The sequence below is a fragment of the Terrapene carolina genome, unplaced genomic scaffold (genome assembly GCF_002925995.2).
Source record: "Terrapene carolina triunguis isolate 2854851 unplaced genomic scaffold, T_m_triunguis-2.0 Scaffold210, whole genome shotgun sequence".
NCBI lineage: Eukaryota > Metazoa > Chordata > Testudines > Emydidae > Terrapene > Terrapene triunguis.
Window position 1 is genome coordinate 2651600 of NW_020664561.1, and position 18834 is coordinate 2670433.

The window sequence follows — 18834 nt, forward strand, 5'->3', positions numbered from 1 at the left end:
GTAATAAGGGACCATGCCTCGTAGAAGCGGGATAGATGGTTCAGAAAGGGAGGAGAGCTGACTGGGTTGTGGACTGGTAATCCGTCCTCATGCGCATCTTCAAAAGGTGTGCTTAGGGCCTGGACTGACCCTGCCCCTGACCAGGGGGAGGGTGTGATGGCCTGCGCCGAGAGCATCTGCTCCTCCTACGGGCGAAATCCTGCCTGGATCTAGCAGGGAAGGAATGCTGTTGGGTGGGCTGTGGCTTGAATGGCTCTCTCTGAGTTGCCTGGGTATGCATGCCTAAAGAATCACAGAATATCAGGGTTGGAAGGGACCTCAGGAAGTCATCTAGTCCAACCCCCTGCTCAAAGCAGGACCAATCCCCAATTTTTGCCCCAGATCCCTAAATGGCCTCCTCAAGGATTGAACTTGCAACCCTAGGTTTAGCAGGCCAATGCTCAAACCACTAAGCTATCCCTCCCCCCAATTTAATGGTGTTGCGCGAATCTTTCAGGGTATGCAGTCTCGAGTCGGTCTGTTCGGCGAACAGGCCTTGGCTGTTAAATGGAAGGTCCTGGATCGTTTGTTGTACTTCAGGTGGGAGACCCGAGGACTGGAGCCAGGCGTTTCGTCACATAGCGATGCCAGACGCCAGTGTGCGCGCTGCCGCGGCATCGAGTGAGCCTTGAAGAGAGGTGCGGGCCACTAGTCTGCCCTCCTCAGCAATGGCCCCTAGCTGCATGCGTGACTCAGATGGAAGAAGCTCCTGGAACTTTTGAATAGCAGACCAAGAGTTGTAATTGTATCTGCTAAAGATCGCGAGTTGATTAGCGATCCGAAGGGAAAGACCACCGGTGGAATAAACCTTTCTCCCAAAGAGATCCAGGCATTTTTGCGCCCTTTGATTTAGGGGCGGGCCCCTGCTGACCCTGCCTTTCTCTCTCATTTACCACATCCACCACCAGGGAACATGGGGCGGGATGGGTAAAGAGGTATTCATACCCCTTCATGGGGACAAAGTATTTCCTTTCAGCTCCCTTAGCCGTGGGGGGAATGGAGGCCGGAGTTTGCCAGATTGTTTTGGCATTAGATTGAATGGTTTTAATCACCGGCAAAGCTACTCTAGAAGGCCCTTCTGGTGCCAGGATGTCCACCATAGGGTCCTCATCCTCTACAACCTCCTCCACTTGGAGGTTCATGTTCAGGACCACCCGCCGGAGAAGCTCCTGCAGTGCCCTAAAGTCCATAGGAGGTGGGCAGGATGTGGACGTGCCCACCACAGCCTTGTCAGGGGAGGACGAGGAAGATGCTACCAGGAGGGCCGAGTCCGAAACAGTCCATTGGTCTGTTGGGTCCGGACCCTCCTGAGCACTGGGGGTAACTTCCACCTGGGGTGGGACTGGTTCCAGAGTTTGTGGTGGGTCTGGAGGGGGGCGGCTGAGGCTTGCCTCGGGAAGACAGGGCCCTAAATGTGATGGCAGGGAGGCGAAGGGGGGGGGGGGGCCCTGGGCCTGGTGGTATGCCCAGGGGGTCCAGAATTGCAACTGGGGTTGCCAGTGGGGCACTGAGGTGTCGTGTCCAAGACTTCCCGGGCCTGATCAGGGTTCGTCCAAAGCTCCTGATGCCCTACCCAACCTAAGGGAGGGAGACTGGGAGCGTGACAGCCAAGGAAGGGCAGTGCGCGAGTGCACCAAGGAAGGCATCGCGTCCCCTGACGAGCGGGATGGGTGCCGCGGGGAGTAGCGAGATTTGTGCAGAGATTGGTGCCGATATGGAGAGCGGTGCCGTGAGTTCGGTGGGTGCCGAGAAGTTGGATCTCGCCTTGAAGGAGAGCGGCATTGAGAGAGTGACCGGGACTGGTGCCGTCATGGCGAGCGGTGCCGTGACGGAGACCAGCGCCGCGATGGAGACCAGTGCCATGCAGGAGAGCGGTGCCGAGCCAGAGATCTGCACCGTGCCAGAGTGGTGCTGCGAAGGGGAGCGGTGCTGCGGTCGACAACTTGGAGAGGCGCGGTGCCGCAACGGAGAGCGGTGCACTGAATGACATCGGTCCAAGCGGTGCCGCAAGGTGTCAGAGCACGACCTAGACTTCGAGTGGGACCACGACCTGTCAGCCGACAACCATCTCGAGTGGGTACGCCTCTGAGGATCGGGGCGGTGAGACCAGTGCCACGAGTCGGACCGTGCCATGAGTCAGACCGGCACATAGCATACGTGCAGTGCCGGGACTCGGCACGCCGCCGGGACTCAGAGCGGCGCAGCGATGCTGGTCTGGGGGCAGACTGTCCAAACTTTGCTGGTTTGCCCCTCGAGGGTACCAGGGCTCGGGATGCTGGAGGCCTCGAGACCGGGGACACAGGCACAGTCATTTCAATGAGCCCTCTAGTGGCCTCAAAGGTATCTGGGGTGGAGGGCAGCGTGACCTCCTACACTTGCAGGGGTTCTGGTGGTGCAGGGCTGCTTGGGGGCCCAAGGGCCCGTGCGGGCTGAGACCTAGTGGAGAATCGGTCGGTCTTAGGGGCATGGTCTGCACCCTGTCCTGGAGAGGCCTTGGTGTCCGCTTCAGGCCTCTAAGGAGGTCCTCCCATGGCCTGTTTTTTACTGGCAGCCAGGGAGTGGGAGCGGTGTCATGGGGAGTGCTTCTGGGCCCTGGGAGATCGTCGACCCCTAGGAGGGCACGCCGAGTCCTTTTGCCTGTCTACAGCACCGCTGGAGGAGCGCTCCGCACCGAGGCGCTTGGGCCCGAATCTTGTGAAGGGCGGAGAGCAGACTCCATGAGGAATGTCCCTTTCCTTTCTTGTGCGGAGTTTAAACGCTTTGCAAATTTTACACTTGTCAGCCTGGTGGGCCTCTCCCAGACACCGAAGACAGGAGTCGTGGGGATCGCCCGTGGGCATAGGTTTACCGCAGGAGCTGCAGGGTTTGAAGCCCTGGGACGGCATGCCCTGGAGCACCGCGGGGCACTCGTTGAAGGGGAAGACCCCCCTCAACTGCTATAAACTATACTTAACACTAGATAACAACTAACAATTAACTAACAATGGTAACTATATACAGAAATGGGAAGATAGCTAGGGAGTAGTGGAGCACTTGATAACAAGAGACCACTGTTCCAACAACCGTCACTGGCGGTAAGAAGGAACTGAACGGGGGCCGGGCCGGCAGGGTCATATATAGAGCACCATATCAGCACCACTCCAGAGGGCTCCACAGCCGGTCCGACAGGTAGTTGCTAGGGAAAAGTTTCCAACATCCGTGCACGCGGCACGCGCACACACCTAACTGGAATAGATATGAGCAAGCACTCGAAGAATGAGCAAGATTCGATCAGGGATCCTCTGAGGAATGTTTCTTAATAATTTTCCACATGATTTTAGAATCATAGAATCATAGAATATCAGGGTTGGAAGGGACCTCAGGAGGTCATCTAGTTCAACCCCCTGCTCAAAGCAGGACCAATTCCCAACTAAATCATCCCAGCCAGGGCTTTGTCAAGCCGGGCCTTAAAAACCTCCAAGGAAGGAGATTCCACCACCTCCCTAGGTAACCCATTCCAGTGCTTCACCACCCTCCTAGTGAAATAGTGTTTCCTAATATCCAACCTAGACCTCCCCCGCTGCAACTTGAGACCATTGCTCCTTGTTCTGTCATCTGCCACCACTGAGAACAGCCGAGCTCCATCCTCTTTGGAACCCCCCTCCAGGTAGTTGAAAGCAGCTATCAAATCCCCCCTCATTCTTCTCTTCTGGAGACTAAACAATCCCAGTTCCCTCAGCCTCTCCTCATAAGTCATGTGCTCCAGACCCCTAATCATTTTTGTTGCCCTCCGCTGGACTCTTTCCAATATTTCCACATCCAAGCTAGGTCCTAAGCCAGGTTAGCTAGGTGATCAACCTTGATTGAAGAGGAGGTATGTGTGTTTGATCAGAACCACTAAGGGTATGTCTGCACTGCAATAAAACTCCCATGGCTGGCCCAGATCAGCTGACTCAGGCTCACAGGGCTAGAAAAATGCAGTGTAGATGTTTGGGCTCAGGCTGAAGCCCAAGTTCTGGGACCCTCCCACAGGGGGTCTTACCCTCCCACTTCACAGGGTCTGGGACCCTCCCACCTCATGGGGTTTGGGCCCAAGCCCAAACATCTACACTACAATTTTATAGCCTTGCAGCCTGAACGCCATGAACCCACATCAGCTGACCCAGGCCCGCTGCAGGTGTTCTACTGCAATGTAGACAAACCCTAAGAAAACGAATGGCAGAACCTGCTGTTAGGAGAAAGTTGTCCCATTCGTCATTCTCTCCTCATCTTCTGCCCTCCTACCAGCACAGCGGAGCACATGATATCCTTAAGAAATGACTGGCTAAGTCTGCTGTATGTTTTATGTACATGTTTATCAATATCACAAAGTTTGGAATTTCCTTCCTAGAAATATTGGGAAATGAGTCACAACAATTAAACTAGGGACAATGTACCGAAACACAAGAACTTTGGAACAACAATTAAGGAATTTCTAAATCCATTACTTTATACAGGGCCAAACTCTCTGCTAACACAACTCCACTGAAACCAAGGGAGTTATGTCAGCCGAGAATCTGGCCCATAGTTTAATTTATATTAAAATTGCACATAAAGCATGAGCCTGGTCTCCTTTGCTGTGCTACTGCCCATGTCCTCCATTGCTCTCTCAGAGGCCTTGGCTACACTTGCAGATGTACAGCGCTGTGAGTTAAACCTGACTTCGTGCAGCTGAGTATGGAAAGCGCTGCAGTCTGTCCACACTGACAGCTGCCCAGCGCACTGTCATGGCCACATTTGCGGCAATTGCAGCGCTATTGGGAGCGGTGCACTATGGGCAGCTATCCCACAGAGCACCTTTTCCCATTCTGGCGCCGTGGCTTGTGGGAAGGGGGCGTGGGTGCGGGGGATTCTGGGTCCTGTCCCAATGCCCCGTGATGCATCGCTTCGCATCCCAGAAATCCCTTTGTTTCCGTCCACCTTTGGCGCCATCTTTCAACGGTTTCTGTGCAGCGCTATCTGTCTGCTGAGGCGTATGCTGACGAGTCTCGCCAGCATGTCACGTTTGGCTGTCGAACTATTCCTTAAGATCCAAAGTGACAGTGAGAGTGAGGGTGAGGAGTCCGACGATGCTATCGAGCCGCGTAACGCGTACGACACAAAATTGCTTGTGGCATTCTCGGACATGCTCAGCACCGTGGAACGCCGCTTTTGGGCTCGGGAAACAAGGACCGAGTGGTGGGATCACATCATCATGGAAGTCTGGGATGACAAGCAGTGGCTGCAGAACTTTCGGATGAGAAAAGCCACTTTCATGGGACTGTGTGAGGAGCTCGCCCCCACCCTGCGGCGCAAGGACACGAGATTGAGAGCTGCCCTGCCAGTGGAGACGCGGGTGGCTATTGCAATCTGGAAGCTGGCAACTCCAGACAGCTACCGGTCGGTCGCAAACCAGTTTGGAGTGGGAAAGTCGATCGTTGGAATCGTGTTGATGCAAGTTTGCAAGGCCATTAATCGCATCCTACTCAGAAGAACCGTGACTCTGGGTAACGTGCAAGAAATAGTGGATGGCTTTGCACAAATGGGGTTCCCTAACTGTGGAGGGGCGATAGATGGGACGCACATTCCTATTCTGGCACCACCCCACCTAGGATCCGAGTACGTTAATCGGAAGGGGTATTTCTCTATGGTTCTCCAGGCGCTTGTGGATCACCGTGGGCATTTCACTGACATTAACACAGGCTGGCCCGGAAAGGTGCATGACGCACGCATCTTTCGGAACACTTGGCTGTTCAGGAAGATGCAGGCCGGGACTTTTTTCCCAGAGCGGACGATCACGGTAGGGGAAGTTGAAATGCCCATTGTGATCCTTGGAGATCCCGCTTACCCGTTAATGCTGTGGCTCATGAAACCCTACACAGGGAGCCTTGACAGCAGCAAGGAACGGTTCAACTACAGGCTGAGCCGGTGCCGAATGACTGTGGAGTGTGCCTTTGGCCGTTTAAAGGGCCGCTGGCGATCTCTGTATGGGAAGCTGGACTTGGCCGAAAACAGCATCCCCGCGGTTATATCTGCGTGCTGTGCCCTCCATGATATTTGTGAAGGGAAGGGTGAAAGCTTCACTCAGGCATGGACCTCCGAGGTTCAATACCTAGAGGCTGAATTTGCACAGCCAGAGAGCAGGGCTATTACAGGGGCCCAGCCCAGGGCTGCAAGGATTAGGGATGCCTTGAGGGAGCAATTTGAGGCTGAAAACCAGCAGTGATATCTGGTGCCCTGCACGGGAGTGAAGTGCAGTAGTTCCAATCTTTAGGAATCAGTGTCTGCTTAGCAGACAAGCAGACTTGCAGTGCCTGTTTATTTCCTGGGCTAAGGAGTCTTTTACTTTATGCAATAATAAAGAATGTTTTCAAAGCCAAAGAATCCATTTATTGAAAAGAAAAAAAATTTATTTATTGAAAAGAAACAAGGGGGTGGAGTGGAGAACAGTACAATCACAGATTCGCGTATGTCCTGTCTGGTGTGCTGTGCAGTGAGTGCTGCACTTCAGGACAGCTATACTGCATGGTGATGGGGGTTGAGTGCAGAGGGTAAGGGTCGTGGTTTTCAGGGCTGGGTGGTGAAGATACTGGTGTTGGAGGCAGCGGGTGGCGTGAAGAACACGGAAGTTGGGGAAAGTGGGTTGGAGGTGACAGTGGGGCACAACGGAAAGAGTTTTGGGACAAGGGCTGTGGGGGTGGCGTTTGCGGTACTGCTCCTCTTTCTGCATGGCTACCAGCTCCTGGATAGCATCTGCTTGGCACTCCACGATGCTTATGAGCCTATCAGTGCTTTGCCGCCGGTGCGCTGCGTTTTCCTGGCGGATCCTGCTTTCTCTCTCCCTCCAGTCCTGTGCTTTCTCATTCTCTTTAATAGATTGCCGCATCACTTCTTGCAGCATGTCTTCTTTGCTTTTTCACGGTCTCTTCCTGAGTCTTTGCAGTCTCTGAGCAGGCGATAAGAGGGACGGCTGAGGTCTCAAGGTTGATGCAGCTGTATAGGCAAAATGCAACATTTAACAGAGGCAGCATTGTTTATACCAGACAGAGTAATGATTCCCCCCGCACTTAAGGAGTAGAAAACACACAGGGTCTACACAATAGCATAATTTTCCCGTCCGAAACAGAGCACACATATCCCACGGGAGCCTCAAAATGGTGAGTAAGGGGGACTGATTGTTTCAGGGCTGCACTGTCCTCTGGGTTTCTGTGCCTTGGGGAGAGCCAACAGCTTCAGGGGGCACCTACACTGAACACTGTCCCAACATTTTCCACAGGAGTTCGTCCTGGATGATATCTCGCTGCTGAGGGTGACCTGGGAAGCAAGGGAGGGTCTTCTACTGCAATGCGGCTTCCGCCCTGGCCCATATGCAGCTTGTCTGTGTGCAGCAATGGTCCCCCCGCCCCTCGCGGCACAGTGGCGCGGACACATTAGCCTGGCTGGGACAAGGACCACGGTGGCTCTCCCGATAAACCTGCGCAAGCGCATTGCACACATTCTGGATGAGACATTCGAGGAGATTACCGAGGCCGATTACCGTGATGTGATAAACCACATCAATGCACTATTCCGCATCTAGGCATGCATGCCTAACCCTCCTCTCCCAAAGAGCCCACACCGAAAAAATTCCTTCCCGAAAAAAAACCCCACTTACCGGGAACCTGCTCTTCTGTTTGTCCTCCACCAAGTACCGGCCGCTGCAACTGGCTACCTTCCTCCTGGCTCGAGAAGAGCTCCTGGCTGCATGGCTCCAGGGATTCCAGGGTGTCTCCATCCGGCCCACCACCATCACTCCCGTTTTCCTCCTCCTCTTCCTCCTCCCCCACCCCCACACCGGCTCTGAAGTGTCCATGGTGGTGCTCGGAGTGGAGGTGGGGTTAACCCCAAGTATCGCATCCAGCTCTTTGTAGAATCGGCAGGTCACGGGGGGAGCACCCGAGCGGCCATTTGCGTCGCGGGCTTTGCGGTAGGCACTCCGCAGCTCCTTCACTTTAATCCTGCACTGCAGGGCGTCCCAGTCATGGCCCCTTTCCATCATGTCCTTTGATACCTTCCCGAAGGTATCGTAATTCCTACGGCTGGAGCGCAGCTGGGACTGTACAGTTTCCTCCCCCCAAACACTGATGAGGTCCAGCAACTCGCCATTGCTCCATGCTGGGGCTCGCTTGGCGCGTGGAGGCATGGTCACCTGGAAAGATTCGCTGATAGCACTCCACACCACGCCGGGCTGAGCAAACAGGAAGGGGATTTTTAAAATTCCCGGGGAATGTAAAGGGTCGGTCACATGGTTGGTTACCTGAGGCCAAGGCAGTAGAGTTTGAACTGATGACCAGAGTGGCTAGAACAGGCATTGTGGGATACTGCCGAATAATTCTGGAGGCCATTCACAGCGCATTGGGCGGCCACACTGGCGCCGCAGCGCTGCAGCGGCAGCGCAATACTCGCTATTCCTCTCGGAGAGGTGGAGTACATGCAGCGCTGCAACCACGGAGATACAGCGCTGCAAATGCCTTGCCAGTGTGGACGGGGAGTGAGTGACAGCGCTGGAGGAGCCTTTACAGCGCTGTAACTCGCAAGTGTAGCCAAGGCCTGAGTGTTGTTTTTTTTTCCTCTTGCCTCTGGGTTTTGTTCCCACACCTCCATATCTGAGGCCCGGCCAGGCAAGCATTTTCCAGAGTGCCTCCTGTAGCACCATTAGTTCTTCAGTTCCATTTTGCAGGTGTACTTGGTCTTACCTCAGCATAGGAGACTGGACTTCATGACCTCTCGAGGTCCCTTCCAGTCCTACATTTCTATGATTCTATGAAAAACTCAACCGACAACTGCTTAGTGCTCCAGATGGAGGTTTTTAATTACGAAGTGGAATATACAAGCGCTCTGGGGCTATGGTGAAATGGGGGGAGGGAGTACTGAGGAAATATCCTGACATGCTTTGAAGTTTGTAACTAGCTTTTTTCCCCAAATGAAATGCAGCAACAGGCTTCCCCCCAGCGTTCTTGCTCCTTCCTGCACCCCAAGTGGCTTGTGTCATTAACTATTCATTTTGCTAATTTACTTTATATCTTCATATTTGCAAAGTCCCGATGAACTATACTAAATGGCACAAAAATCAAAGAAAGAATGTTTACTTCAAAATGGAAAAGAACTCCAGACAAACATTCTATTTTAGAGTCCTCTGGTGAAGGTTCAATCATGGCTTTGCCATGGGCCCTGTTTATGGGGCAGCATGGAAGCAAAGTCACAGTCTACTCCCCAGCTCCCTACTGCTCCAGGGGGAGGGGACGTACCCTGGGCCAGCCCTACACCTGGCGCAGGGCATATCCCCCAGTGTGCAAGCACGTCTGTGTTGCCCAGTGCACATGTGGGAGCAGAGTAGTCCCCACCCAACTGCATAGGAGTGGTGGCTCTTTGCAAGCTGTTCTCCTCACCCCATAATGCAGATAGCTGGTAATTAAGGTGAAATTCAGACTCCACCTCAATAAGACATTTAGGATGAGAGTGCAGAACCATTTTATCCCTGTGGAACACTGGAGCATCAGCCACTGGAGCCTGAGTCTCACCTACCCCCTTTATAAACAATACAGGATCAACTTTGCATCCCACAGACGTGAGAGCGCCACATAGCCATCGGTTCTGTATGGAAGATAAGGCTCTTCAAAATCTCTTTATTTCAGATTATGCCAATCCTACAGCAGGGTGCTCTGCTGAGATGGCTGCTACAAGAAGTCTGAGGGAATGCAAAAACTATTTAGATGGTTTGAGACACAATAAATCTGACTATTACTATTAGACCATGCCAATGGAGCATAATAAAGCCAACTTCCGTATAAGGGTCTACATTTCCTCATGGAGGTACCTTGGGCAAGTCACATCACCTCCCCGTACCTCAGTTTCCCCGATATGTAAATGGGGATAATGATACTGACATCCTTTGTAAAGCACTTTGAGATCTCTGTATGAAAAATGCTATACAAGAGGTAGGTATTATTACCCCAGATCAGAGTTAATCCACGTTCCAAGTCAAGGTGTCACTCAAAGGATATCTGAAGGGGTAGGGAAGTAAAGAGGATATGACAATGAGAGTGCCAAAAGACCTGAGAACCAATATTGGTGAGCCTGCGTCGGGGTTTCTAAAATCACTTGAGCATTTTCTTGTTTGATCTTTCAATTACTCAGTCGAAGGTACTGGAGGTAAGGCATAATAGGGTCCAGAAAACAGGAGCCCAAAAGTCTGGATCTAGCCTGAATGTCAAAGAACCCCCAAGCTGTTCCACCATGACGTCAGTACTGCGACGACCTCAGAGACTGCACATCAAGCCACAGCATCAGACACATAACAGGCTGTCCTTGGGGCATGTCTGGATACTTGCTTCAGCTGGAAACTGATCTAAAACAGACAGTGATTTATTATAGGAAATAAAACCATAAAGACCCTTGGGAAATGACTTCTTTTCAAGGAAGATCAAATACTGAGCGAGCCAGGCAGAAACGAACACTATGCTGTCACAAATGGAGCACCTCTCAAACACCAACTGCTTCAACCTGGAGCATGGTGATGAGGCCCGGTCAAGAATGGAATAGCCCAAAGCCAACTGGAACAGCATCCTTATTCTTTGTATTGGAGTAGTGCCTGATTAAGTGGGTCCCCAAATAGGACTGGAGTCCTACTGTGCTAAGCACTCTACATACACAGAGCGAGAGGCAGTCCTACCCCAAAGAGCTTGCAATCTCAACAGCCAAGACAGACAAAGGGCAAGTGAAAGAATGGATTATCATCACCCTTTTACAGATACGGAAAGGAGGCACACAGAGATAAAATGATATGCCTAACGTCTGTCCGCAGCAGAGCTGGGAAATGAACCCAGATCTCCAGAGTCCTAGTCCAGTGGTTTAACCACAAGGCCAAAACATGTCAAAGATGCACATCTTATTAGCTACATTAAAACAAACACAACAAAACAAAAAACGGCACCATAGTCCCATCTCCCACTGCCCCGGTGGCCCAGCTATCCTGTGTTACAATTGCTAACCAAACGTTCTATCCTTATTCAACCCTGTGCACCCAAAAGAGAAAGATACACCACCATCATTGCTGCCACCTCTCCTTGAAAGAGGTGAAAAATAAAGATTACAGAGATGGTGCTTGTGTGACTGAACCTCTCAACAGGAACAGCCTCTCTTGTCCCAGTTATCCTGTACAGGTCCAGCCTCTCCCCAGCAATCCCATGGAGAGAAGGGGGTTGTAAAGAGTTCTGTGTGTTGGAGACAGGCTTTACCTTTTAATAATGCAGCAATAACACTGCACATTAGCAGAAGACAGAGTGGCACTCAGTCAGTGATATACATAGATTAGATTAGCTAGAAATGGGGTCATCATGGGGAATGAACGGTGCTTTAATGGGAAAAAACAATACTTTGCACTCGATGGGCACCATCAACATGGGGAAACTGACCATGTGCTGAAATTATTTTCAACAACTGATTTTAAAATGGTTTCCACTAGCACATTCAGAGCAGTGGGACATGACACAGCTCTGCACTCAAGAGTCCTGGAAATATCACTTTCCAAAACATATTGAAAAGATCTGTCCAGCCAGCCCCCTCTCCAATCCCAGGTCACTTCATAGATCACTGGTTTCAGAACAAAAATGGCAAGTTCCCACCACACCTTCCTGTACAGTCCTAATCCTGTCCTTGGATGCACTTACATGAGTTCTCCCAAACTCACCTGCTTCCGATGCTCCCCGGAGCCAAATGTGATGAGGAGGACCCCAGACCTCAGCAGAGAAGATGATGCAGCAGTGTTGTGATGTCACCAACTCAGGCCTTAAAAAATTTTGGCCCCGGGGGCAGCAGGAGCAGGTGAGTCTGGGAAGCTGATGTAAATGTATTCAGCGACAGGATTAGGAATCCACAGGAAGGTATGGCAAGGAGGGTTGGATATTCCTTGGGTTTGAATGATGGCAGTATTCTCTTGTTTGTTCCCCAGCCCTGGGAGTCACCTTGGCATGGCAGCTGGCCTTCTCTGCTATTTCACTTCTGAAACAGACAGCACTAAAGACTTCTGCCTCCATCACAGCTGCATGTGTCTGTGTAGAATATTCAAAGTAAAAGGGAGTGATAAAATAAGTAATTAAGAGGTTCCAGAATGGGCACCACTACTTATAACAATACAAGTAGTAGTCCAGAAGAAGAGATGGACATATTTGGGGCATATTTTAAGAATGCCTGATTATAGGCTACCTAATCAAGCATTTCTTTGGTGACCCCAGGGCAAGAGATGGCGAGGCCTACCTAGAGCACACTCCACAGCACAATGTGCGACAATCCGGTTCTCGGGAGGAAGGGGGTAATTACATGGGATGTCCAGTTCCAAGCAATGTCCATGTGTATCCATAATAAGGAGCACGTTCTGAGACAGATTAAATGAGGCACAGCTCTTGGGCTTGTGGGATATGCAGGGGCTCACTACACGAGCTGACCTTCAAGAAATCTAGTCAGCGCTTACACTAGTTTATTGCAAGTGGCCCTATTCCACAAGGCCCTATTCTTCCTCCCTGCTATGTAATGAGACACCTCTCAGAAAGCAAAACCATCAACCATAGCAGAGGGAGGCCCACCACCAACTCAACCACTCAAGCGTCAGCAGGTTTCACTCACTGGACTTTTGGAAGCAGTTGAGGAACTTAGGGCTGCCACCTGCACCTTAGAGCCATGACTCATGCCATTACATTCCATAAAATATTACAAAGAAGAGGCAAAAGAAAAGAAAATATACATTGAGAGATAGACCTCGAGAGAGGAAAGACCCAGCAGATACCGTTCCGAATGAGCAAGCTGAAGAAACAGGAAAAATACAAAAGCACAACTACCAGTAGCTCTAGATGATACCTGAACAGAATGGGAATATGCACCACAATGTAGACAAAGAAAGTAGTGGGTTCCAGTGCTCCGTACAGTCATGGTTGAAATCTTATGGCATGGGCCTGGAGCAATAATCTCTAGTATACTCATAAGCCTCAATATTTAGATCCATGACTGGGTAAGCATGCAACCACAATGGGTTATATGGAGGGGTGTATGCAACTTCACATGAGCAGATTTACTCGATGCGAGCTCATCCTCAAAGGAGACTCATTAGTAGCAGTACAGCATAGTTATAACCATAACCCCAAGGGATTCTGGCTTGACTTGGACTGCTGAGGAACACGGAAGACTCCCAAGTTGCAGCATCACAGAAACTCAGCAGGCTGTAAGTGTCTATCTGAATAAAACTAAAGAAATTATCATCCACAGCCAAACATCCTTCAATGTTTCAACATGCATTTCTGAATGTTTAACTCAGCTTGAAACCAAATCCCCTCTCAAATTGGGGAGTAAATAATAAATGAAATGCTCAGAACAGAAAAAAACAAACAACAATTTCTCCTTTGGAATAAGGACATTTCTGCTTTTACAGTTTAATTTATTTCTGAGCTGAGAGCCGTTTTTAAAACGTAGTCATTTCATACAAGTTTTTGATCCTTTGCAAATTCTGAAAATGTCTCCAAAGAACAAAGTTTTTGCCTGATTCTAGATGGAACAGAATAAAGCCGAGAATTCATATCACATTTCTGGCTGCACGGGTATGTTTTCTCTCTCCCCTCCTTCAAGTTTCTGAACCCATTACTCCCTCACACACAGGTATCAGTAGAACTGTCACATCAGTCGAGGTGGCAGAAGTATGCCAGTTGGTATTTATGCACAGAGAAATTCTTTCAGAGTTTGGATTCATTAAAATGTCATTCCAACCACATGTTCAAAGAAAGAGCTGCAGGATGACAAAAACTTCTCACCCAAGAGATAGTTTTTAATTTTAAAAAGGGATTTAGGACAAATCATTTTAACTAAAAGACCAGCTGTGTGCAAACTAACTAAAAAGTCAACCATATGAGTAGCTGAATTACTTTCTATGTCACAATTATAATCAGCCAACAAAGAGCTGGTTTTCTGATGAAAAGCAGACATCACATCATAGCAGTGACATTACTATTCACTGAGAAATGCCTACAGTCAGCTGCCAATAATTTTTTGTTCTAGAAGGCCTTTTTCAGATGCTTATTCCTTTGCTAATCTTTTTTTACTTTGGGGCTGAAGTTTGGGAAGTTTCTCCTCAGGTTTTTCTTTTTATTTTGAAAGTTTCAGCAAAAATCTCTAACCCTTTTCAAGAAGGAAGAGAGTGGGGAAACATACTTTTGCATTTATTAATAAAAAGCTTGGGAACTTTAAAAAAAAAGACCTAAAGATTCAATGGGAGGTGACAGGAACTTGAAGTTTACAAAGGAAGTAAGCTATGAAAGTTGGAGATGTGCCTTTAGTGGTTGGATGAAAACCGATTTTCACATGACTGAGATACAGTGGTTCAAATAGCATACTTGTGGATGCACACATTTTTGTCATACAATCCAATCTAAGCAAGCTGGCACAAGGCTGTAATAAAGGTGTGACACCCACCCATGGGAGTCTTCTTAAGAGATCCAAGATTATTTCTGGCCTCTTTAACCCAGGACCGGCCCATATCCAAGACAGATCAGTCAGTATCCACTGACTCCACTGGCTACTGTACATCATCTCTTTTCTGACACATCAAATTCTTCATTCTGTAGTCTTTTTTCACAAGAATCTCATTTCTTCTGGGGAAGAGGTAGAAGATTGTTTGAGTGGGGGCTAGAAAAGGCTCTGCACATTCAGCATGCTTGCAGGAATAAGATAGACTGAGGGGAGACAGTATTTTGCATAAGGAGGACACTCGAGAGAGAGAGAGAGAGAGAGAGAGAGATACCTATCTCATAGAACTGGAAGGGACCCCGAAGGGTCATCGAGTCCAGCCCCCTGCCTTCACTAGCAGGACCAAGTACTGATTTTGCCCCAGATCCCTAAGTGGCCCCCTCAAAGATTGCACTCACAACCCTGGGTTTAGCAGGCCAATGCTCAAACCACTGAGCTATCCCTCCTCCCCTGACAGCTGGGAGGATTGCTATAAGGAAGACTGATGGAGAATCATCTGACCTTCTGCTTCCCGAAAGGTGCTGTTATTTAGTATTACAGAATGGTTCTTTGTAGGATGTGGAAGGGGAGGCACTTCTGATAAACCATCCTTTTAACGCAGCATCCTGCTGCACTGACTTTGTTTCAATGGTTATACCTTCCATTACATTCACTGAATCTCAGATATACTGCAATGTATGACCAGGACATCAATCAAGTACACAAATTCAGGACATTTATTTCAATGTGCAATTAATGATTCCTTACTTTTTTCTTTTATAAAAGCAAGGAAATGAAACCCCAAAAGTTACATTAAAGCAATAGGAGAGATGAGATTTTAAACACGCAAAGTTATTAAGGCATTAATATGATTTAATATGAAGGCAGTATTTAACAGCATTTATGGTAATATACACAGAAGTCAGAGTTTACTTTGCTCTGGGAGCCATACACTGGAATTCTATTTTTTGAGTGTTCAAAATCTCAGCTCTCCTATTGCTTTAATGTAGGTTTTCCCATTCAACAGAAGAATGCTATTGGTTGGCCAATGCAATCACAGCTTTAGAAACTGTGGGTCAGCCCGTACAAAGCAGCCAAACAAAGGGAAAGAGCTAGGTCTACCCCATGCAAAACTACAACCATCTCCCCTGCTTCTTGATCCCACATGACACTCTCTCCACAGCTGCTCTCTCCTGTGGTGACCTCTCCTCTCACACCCATCATCCCAAATGGTCCATGTACCTGTTATCCATATATCAGCCACTTCTACCTCACTCCCTTGAGCAACACTCCATTAGCCTCTATTCTCCCCATGCCCTGCTGTCTTTCACACTGCAGTTTTTCCAAACAACTTCTTCTTGGATTTTGATTGCTGTCTCTTCCTCTCATGACAGTCATCCTTCATGACTTCAGCTTCCTGTCTGACACCTCAACATCCTGTCTTCCTCACTCTCACTCCCTCATTTGACCTTCAACTCTGGATCAACCCCACTTGTCAAAAGGGCCACTTATCCATCCTTGTCTTCATTACACCGCCCCTCACCATTTCTGAATACCCGAGTTCCCCCTCTACAACCACCACCAGATCCTTAACACACACATCCCCTGATTCACCTACCTCCACCTAACCTTGTCATGAGCTCCAATCCATCAACTTCTAGGACTTCTCTTCCACACTCCCACCCATCCCCAGTTCTCTCATCCCTCTCCTCAGCAGTCAGAAGTCCAATCCTTCCACTAAACCTGATTCCTTTGCCTGTCCCACCACCAAGTCCATCTCATTAACCCCACAACCTTGGCTCACCCCAATGTCCTGCTGCTCCTGTGCCACTGAATGCTCCTGGAGAAAGTCCCCTGGCCACAAAAACTTCTTCCACTTCAACTGTGTTCTCTTCTCCTTCAGTTCTACTGTCTTCCTCGGCAAGCAACACTATTCCTCTCTCACTGACTACCACTCAATTCCTGTTACCTCTTTGCAACCTTCCACTCCCTTCTGAAACCTGCCTCCTTTTCAACTTCCTCAGCCATCTCCAGGAGACTCCCTCTCAGTGAAAACTGACAAGACCTGCTGTGATAAATGAAGTGGGAGTAGCTCCCTTTTATGGACACCCAGCCAGCCAGTTAGCTATTAAATTCCTCTTAGTAGCTGTTCTCTATTTGCTTTACCTGTAAAGAGTTAACAAGCCCACAGGTAAAAGAAAAGGAAGTGGGCACCTGACCAAAAGAGCCAATGGGAAGGGTAGAACTTTTTAAAATTGGGAAAGAAACTTTCCCTTTGTCTGTTGTTCTCTCTGGGCTACAGGGACATGGAGCAACAATGCTATACGCAGGAATGCTGTGTAAGGTTTGAACCAGGTATGAAAAATTATCTTCCAGACCTAGAAGGAATCACTGGAAGGCAGGGAATGTTTAGAAGATGTGATTGGGTTTATTTCTGTTTCTTTTTAAGGCTTGTGGACTCCTCTATGCTAACCCCAGATGCTTTTGTTTGCTTGTAACCTTTAAGCTAACCCCCAAGAAAGCTATTTTGGGTGCTTAATTTTTGGAATTGCTCTTTTAAAATCTAGCAAAAGCCTAAGTTCCAGATGTAGTTTCTTCCTTTTTGTTTTTAATAAAATTTACCTTTTTTAAGAACAGGATTGGATTTTTGGTGTCTTAAGAGGTTTGTGCATATGCTGTTTGATTAGCTAGTGGCAACAGCTAATTTCCTTTGTTTTCTTTCTCAGCTCTTTCTCCCCGGGGGGAGAGAGGGGAGAAGGGCTTGAAGGTACCCCACAGGGAGGAATTCCCAAGTGCTCCTTCCTGGGTCCAAGGGGTTTTTTTGCATTTGGGTGGTGGCAGCGTTTACCAAGCCAAGGTCAGAGAAAAGCTGTAACCTTGGGAGTTTAAGAAGACCCCCACCTTCTGCACTCGAAGTGACAGAGTGGAGATTCAGCCTTGACACCTGCCATGATCTCCCCGAACTTTTCTCTTTGATTAACCTCACCTCCTTTGCCACCATCACAAACACTATGGTTTCCCATCTGCTGTCCTCTTCTTCCCCTCCATTTGGCCCAGTGATCCCATCCTCTCCTGCCTCCCTCTCCTCCATAGTCACTATCCTTTTACTACTCCCCTCACAATGCAAGCACATCTGTCTGGTTTCAGAATGTATTGTCACTGGCATAAGGATCACCACATCTGCCTGGTTTCTGAACATAACCTCATGGGGTGGGGACTGTACCTTATTTTTTGTTTGAAAAACACCTAACACTCTGTGGGCATTATCTGAAACAAGTAATAAATAATCATAGTAAGAGTCATAGGAGTTCTGGGGTGAGAATCAGCGCATGGTTCATACACAGTAGTAGTCATCTTGTGAGGTATTTTCCTTAAGTCAAGAAATAAATACAATCCTTACCTTTTCATACCATGCTGACTTCTTGCAATTTACTAGCTCATGCAGTCCATCACATAGAGTCACTAGATCTTTGGTCAATTTGTCAATTTCTCCAATAATATTGCTAGCACTGTGGCAACACAAGTTAGCATTTGGCAAAGTGTTTTTCTCTTTACAAACATCTTCTGACTTGAATGTATTTGCATCTTCATCAAGGGTATCTAATACAGTTTCCTAAAGGAAAAAATACATGGTAAAAGTTCATTAACTTTATAGCACCAACCGGAAATAATTTGCTTGCCATGTATTTCTCCAATATTTAATTTTAAGAACTTACTGTCAATTGACTGTGGTTATCTCAAACACAGTTACTCCACATATTTAAAAAAACAGTACTATTATTGAACAGAATCTGCTCAGCTTCCTAATAAATACATGTTTTAATGTATTTCTAAATTAGCAAACACCCAAGAGAGAGGAAACTGCCTACTGTAAGCTATACTGCACTGAAACCAAACACAATCCATGGAATGTAAGATGGTCACAGCTCAGTGCTCCAGAAGCTCTGAACATGGCCTCCAGAGATCTGAGGAAGGGGTGTTCTCTTTATGACCTCTATGTTCAAATGTCAGGACTAGAGGGAGATTTTTTTTTATATTTAAGGATTATTAATATAATTACTGCACTCAAAGTGAGTAGTGATTATTTCAAACTCTGGCCTAAAACAGTTAACCTGTTTTGTCTTAAATCTTACCCATGCAAGTATCAGTCTTGAATTCAGTGCACATTGGCTATCTTAGGCCATGTCTATGTTACAGGGACTCTAATAACATAGCTACACTGTCATAGCTATGCCAGCATAACTCCATAGTGTAGACACAGCCTACAGCAAT

The 18834-nt window shown here is 48.4% G+C and overlaps 1 protein-coding gene across 1 annotated transcript in view; it reads right to left on the reverse strand.

Moving 5' to 3' along the window:
* LOC112110346 (tubulin epsilon and delta complex protein 1-like) overlaps positions 1-18834 on the reverse strand; it is a 180854-nt gene that overhangs the window by 31403 nt on the left and 130617 nt on the right. The window contains exon 7 of the mRNA XM_026655518.1: positions 17963-18175. Coding sequence (XP_026511303.1) covers positions 17963-18175 — 213 coding nt within the window. The remainder of the gene's footprint in view (positions 1-17962; positions 18176-18834) is intronic.